Raw genomic sequence first — 6,221 nt, 5'->3', positions numbered from 1 at the left:
AACACTGGCCATAATCAATGTACATGGTTATATATTCTTGTGCATACAGACAACAAAGACACATGTTCAATTTGGAGGTGTACATTAGGTGTCGCGCACACACACACACACACACACACACACACAGGAACTGAAGGTACATACCAGGTGTGTGTATGTGTGCTCATGTTCCATTTACAATGATGTATTATTCAGTTGGATCCCCTTGTAGTGTCAGTCAATGCTGCTTGTCTCGAAGTTTTAAAATCTCACTGCGGACAACCGAGACCTCTGACTTGAAACCAACACTGTGACTTTCCTTTTAACTTTCACGATAGTTTGATCTACAGGAGTGAAAGGTGAAAGAAAGTATGGCAGACTGAGACAGGAAAATATTGGGTGAATAAGTGTGAAAAGTATTAATGATTAAATTTATCGACAAGAATGTAGTTTGTCTGATTGATTGAGGATGGTTTTGTGTTTTTATCTATTTACTTCCCTATTTATCTACATTCATATATCCTCTTCTTCCTATTTCTCTTTTGTTTATTTGCCTCTCTCTCTCTCTCTCTCTCTCTCTCTCTCTCTCTCTCTCTCTCTCTCTCTCTCTCTCTCTCTCTCTCTCTCCCCTCCTCTCTCTCTCTATTATGTATGAACATAATCACGAGGAAGTGTGAGTCAAGTGTTCTCCCAAACACTCGATCACAAATTCTTTCGCAAACAAGCACGAAAATTTATATAAACATACATAAATATGCACGTACACACACACACACACACACACACGCGCGCGCGCACACACACACACACACACACTTGGTATTTCCCATGACGCGGGTGTTACATCTCCCTGATAAATATTATATAGTTATATGTTCTTATTTTGTGTAAGTTTATCATGCAAGTGTGTAGTGTGACGGGGCGACGGACACGAAGGTCTCTATACCAGTCACTATCTCTTTCCGTCACCCCCACGTCACTTCCAACTCAGTCAGCGTTATCTTCACGTCACTCATCGTCACTATACGTAATTCTCTGTCACAACCACCTCAGTCAGCGTTATCTTCACGTCACTCATCGTCATTTTCCCGTCACTCTGCATCACCCCACGTCAGTTAGTGTTACCTTCACGTCACTCGTCACGACATGTCACTCTCCATCACCCCACGTCAGTCAGTGTTACCTTCACGTCACTCGTCACGACACGTCACTCTCCATCACCCCACGTCAGTCAGTGTTACCTTCCCGTCACTCTCCATCACCACACGTCACTTTCCGTCATCCAACCTTAATCGTGTTACCTTCACGCCGCTCATCGTCACCCCAAGTCACTCAGTCTCCCTCCAGTGTCACTCACCACCACCGCAAGTCACTCAACTTCCTTCAGACAGATAACTAGTCGAGTCAAGATATATTACTAACACTACAAGACAACAACAGTCCCTCATGAAACACACACACACACAGGTAACACGTCTACCGAAACAATAAAGTCTTATAACAACTCAAGGTCCAGCATTATCTCTTGTTATCATGTCTTGTTCATGACACTGAACCAATTTCTTATACATATTTCTCATGAACGTCTTACTTGCTCGTAAACCCCGACCATTAAATCGTGCTGGGTACTGTTCCGTAAGTTGGAGGATAGTTCACTTGTTTACAATTGCATATATCCTTATTTGTTACATTTTCACTGAATTTGTTTGTATTGTAATGTCCTGTGTAATGTGATGACTATACATATAGTTTTAATGGATCACCGAATGAATAGATACTCCCGTTTATTTCACCTGGTGATTAACCCTGAACAAATCGTCTTTCGTTAACTATAATAAAATGCATTAAGGCTACTTTGCCTTCTAAAGAGTTAATAGAGACAGATTTTATACCTAACATAACCTAAACTGACCTAGCCTAACCTAACCTAGCTAAACCTAACCTAACCTCCCCCCCCCCAGCTGAAATAATCTGGGAGGTCTAATTCAGTGATAACTATACCCAATTATCAAACACAGAGTATATTATGATTATAATTTCTAAACGATATGTGTATGTAAAACTCAGACGACAAATGGAGGCAAGATCTCAGAGTTTTCGTACTGCGTGTTTCGCCATGACCAACTATACTCGAGCGTCCCTGAACGTGGTCTGAAATGCAATCGAATATTTGAATATTGAGTCTCCATTTTCCTTGAGAGTTTTATTTATTATGCTATTTGCGTGTGCTTCGTGAAAATATTTGTGATGGATATATAAGGAGAGAGAGAGAGAGAGAGAGTGGAGAGGGAAAGAGAAAACAACCAATACATTAAAATCATCCAATAATTATATAAAAAAAACAAGGCTAAAATATTACATCCATAAAACATTTCGTTCAGATTCTCTCCAGGTGAATTATGACTCAGGTTTATTATGGCTGAAGGTGCTAATGGAGGAGGCCCCACCTATTTACCGGAGTCGTCGGCGCGGGTCATCACTCACCAATAATGAGTGGCACCAGGACGACCTACACACCTGCCTGAGCTACTTCTTATTCATCCTTCCACTTACTAATGTTTTCTCGTCTCACAAAATCTGTCCACCAGAAACTAATATCACACACAAGTTCTGTTTTTTTTGTGTGTGAATTGTATTACTCATTACATTAAATCTGTATTTTGTTCATATTTCTGAATAAAGTTTATGTTTTGGTACTGATCAATATGTTATGGAAGACGACACATTTAGTATATTGCTTGATATTATATGATGATAAAGCCTGCACGTAGACTGTGTTTGTCACCACTGTTGTGATTGTTTGACTATTGCTTGTGTCGTAGAAGAGCTTCATTGCAGGTATATGCGGGCGTACGAAAGTCTGACATAATATCTACCATGGTCTGACCTTGGCATCGACAGAGTGAAAATATTGTTGGTTTAAAGAGAACACCAGACGGATTTCTCTGCTCGTATTTCTATGTCTTCTTGTAGTGCGAGTCACTAGCTCCTGACGAGATTCACACTGTGAAAGGTTCACACTATGGGAGGTTCACACCATGAAAGGTTTACAATGTGAAAATTTTCATATCTGCCACGCGAGGGGCTAGTTTATTGGGCACCACTTTGCATCCTGTGCAAGGAGAAGCACAAAGGCGTTTACAGCGCTCAACAGGGAAGCATGCGGAGTTCATGCTTGCCTTCGTGCCTCATGCATTAAAGACGCAAGTGCCTGAAGGGCCATGAGTCTTGTGAGTAAGTTACATATAGCGACAGTAGGATGTGTGTGTGTGTGCGTGTGTGAGGTTCAAAAACTGAAAGGTTCACACTGTGGAGGTTCACACAGTGAGAGGTACACACTGTGAAAGGTGCACACAGTGAGAGGTACACACTGTGAGAGGTACACACTGTGAGAGGTACACACTGTGAGAGCTGCACACAGTGAGAGGTACACACTGTGAGAGGTACACACTGTGAGAGGTGCACACAGTGAGAGGTGCACACTGTGAGAGGTGCACACAGTGAAATTTTACTGAGAGGTGCACACAGTAGGAAATTTTACCACTGTGAAGTGCCTGATGAGAGTGGCTACTATTGAGGTGCACACAGTGAGAGGTACACACTGTGAGAGGTGCACACAGTAAGAGGTACACTCTGTGAGAGGTGCACAGAGTGAGAGGTACACACTGTGAAAGGTGCACACTGTGAAAGGTGCACACAGTGAGAGGTGCACACAGTGAGAGGTGCACACAGTGAGAGGTACACACAGTGAGAGGTACACACTGTGAGAGGTGCACACAGTGAGAGGTGCACACAGTGAGAGGTACACACTGTGAGAGGTTCATACGGTGAGAGGTTCATACTGAAAGGTGCACACAGTGAGAGGTACACGCTGTGAGAGGTGCACACAGTGAGAGGTACACACTGTGAGAGGTTCACACTGAGAGGCTATACGGTGAGAGGTTCACACTGTGAAAGGTTCATACGGTGTGAGGTTCACACAGTGAGGCTCACACTCAGAAGTTCACACACTGTGAGGTTCCACACACTGTGAGAGGGTCTGCAGAGGTTCACTGCTGAGAGGCTCACACTCTGAAGCTCACACTGTGAGAGGTTCACACAGTGAAAGTTCCACTGCAGGGGTTCACACTGAGGTTCACACAGAGGTTCACACACAGTGAAAGGTTCACAAAGTGAAGAGTTCACACTGTGATTCACTGTGAAAGGTTCACACTGTGAGAGTTCTGATAAAGGGTCACATATGAGGTTCACACTGAGGGTTCACACAGTGAGAGGTTCACATTGGGAGGTTCACACAGTGAAAGGTTCACATTGTAGATTCACTGTGAGGTTCACACTGAGAGGTTCACAGTGGGAGGTTCACACAGAGAAAGGTTCACTGTGAAAGGTTCAAACTGTGAAAGGTTCACCTTGTCAGGGTTCCACACCGTGAGAGGTTCACACAGTGGGATGTTCACACAGTGAAAGGTTCACACTGTGATTCTAGCACGTGAGGGGTTCACACCGTAGAGAGTTCACACAGTGGGATGTTCACAGTGAAAGGTTCACACTGTGAAAGGTTCACACTGTAGAGGTTCACACAGTGGGATGTTCAATGAAAGTTTCACACTGTGAAGATTCACACTGTGAAAGGTTCACCTGTGAGTTCACACAATGAGAGGTTCACACCGTGAGAGGTTCACAGTGGGATGTTCACACAGTGAAAGTTTCACACTGTGGATTCACACTGTAGAGTTCACACTGTGAGAGGTTCAGACAGTGGATGTTCACCTGATGAAAGGTTCACACTGTGAAAGAGTTCACTGATAAGAGATTCCACTGTGAAGAGTTCACACCGTGATGGTTCACACAGTGGGATGTTCACACAGTGAAAGGTTCACACTGTGAAAGTTCACTGTGAGGTTCACACCGTGAGGTTCACACAGTGGGATGTTCACCAATTAAAAGTTTCACACTGTAGAGGTTCACACTGTGAGAGTTCACTGTGAAATTTCAGACGGTGAGAGGTTCACACCGTGAGGTTCTCCTGTGACAGGTTCACACTGAAAAGAGATTCACACTGTGAAAGGTTCTAACGTGAGAGGTTCACACAGTGGGATGTTCACAGTGAAAGGTTCACACGGTGAGAGGTTCACACAGTGAGAGGGTTCACTGTGAAAGGGTTCACACAGTGAGATTCACACTGTGAGAGGTTCACACTGTGGGAGTTCACACTGTGAGACGTTCACACCATGGAGATTCACACCTCAGGTTCACACAGTGGATCACACACTGTGAAGGTTCACACTATGAAGGTTCACACAGTGAGATTCACACTGTGCGAGTTCACCGTGAGATTCACACAGTGGGAGAGTTCACACAGTGAAAAGTTCACTATGAGAGGTTCACACTGTGAGGTTCACACTGTGAGAGGTTCACACAGTGAGAGGTTCCTGTGAAAGGTTCACACTGTGAAGGTTCACACTGTGAGTTCACACAGTGAGAGATTCACACTGAATAGTTCACACTGTGGGAGTTCACACTGTGAGAGAGTTCACATGGTGAGAGGTTCACTGTGAGGTTCACAGTGAGATTCCACTGTAGAGGTCCACACTGTGGGAGGTTCACATGAGGGATTCACACCGTGAGAGGTTCACTGAGATGTTCACACCGTGAGGTTCACACAGTGAGGTTCACCTGTGAGAGTTCATACCGTGATTCACACCGTGAGAGATTCACATTCACACTATGAAGTCCACACTGTAGAGAGGTTCACAGTGAGGTTCACACTGGGAGGTTCACACAATGAGAGATCCTTAAGACACAGTGAGAGGTTCACACTGTGGAGGTTCACCAGTGAGGGCTCACACTGTGGGAGTTCACACTGTAGAGGTTCACACCGTGAGAGGTTCACACTGGGGACACACAGAGGTTCACACTGTGGGAGTTCACACCAGAGCTTCATACAGTGAGAGGTTCACACTGTAGGAAGTTCAGACAGTGGAAGGTTTGAGAGGTTCCTGATCAGATTCACACTGAGGGTTCACACAGTGAAGGTTCACACTGTGAGAGAGTTCACACAGTGAAGGTTCACACTGTGAAAGGTTCACATTAGCGGAGTTCACACCTGAGAGTTCCACAGTGGAGAGACCACACTGTGGGAGAGTTCACACTGTGAAGAGTTCACACTGTGAGAGTTCACAGTGTGAGAGTTCCCCACACCTTGAGAGGTTCACACTGGAGTTCACATAGAGAGATTCACA

At 44.5% G+C, this 6,221-nt stretch overlaps 1 protein-coding gene across 1 annotated transcript in view; it reads right to left on the bottom strand.

Annotated features, from left to right (window-relative positions):
* Window positions 1-2,103: 2,103 nt before the first annotated feature.
* LOC121871697 (keratin-associated protein 16-1-like) overlaps window positions 2,104-6,221 on the bottom strand; it is a 4,849-nt gene continuing 731 nt past the window's right edge. Inside the window, exons 2-9 of the mRNA XM_042374109.1 lie at window positions 5,958-6,113; window positions 5,720-5,896; window positions 5,368-5,442; window positions 4,963-5,021; window positions 4,528-4,602; window positions 3,973-4,231; window positions 2,867-2,983; window positions 2,104-2,130 (exon numbers count right to left, since the gene is read on the bottom strand). Of these exons, the coding sequence (XP_042230043.1) occupies window positions 2,104-2,130; window positions 2,867-2,983; window positions 3,973-4,231; window positions 4,528-4,602; window positions 4,963-5,021; window positions 5,368-5,442; window positions 5,720-5,896; window positions 5,958-6,113 (945 nt within the window). The remainder of the gene's footprint in view (window positions 2,131-2,866; window positions 2,984-3,972; window positions 4,232-4,527; window positions 4,603-4,962; window positions 5,022-5,367; window positions 5,443-5,719; window positions 5,897-5,957; window positions 6,114-6,221) is intronic.

This window comes from Homarus americanus, unplaced genomic scaffold (genome assembly GCF_018991925.1).
Source record: "Homarus americanus isolate GMGI-L3 unplaced genomic scaffold, GMGI_Hamer_2.0 scaffold39675, whole genome shotgun sequence".
In the NCBI taxonomy this organism is placed as follows: domain Eukaryota; kingdom Metazoa; phylum Arthropoda; class Malacostraca; order Decapoda; family Nephropidae; genus Homarus; species Homarus americanus.
Note: the sequence above shows the minus strand (reverse complement) of the source record. Positions and strands in the feature narration are given on the sequence as shown.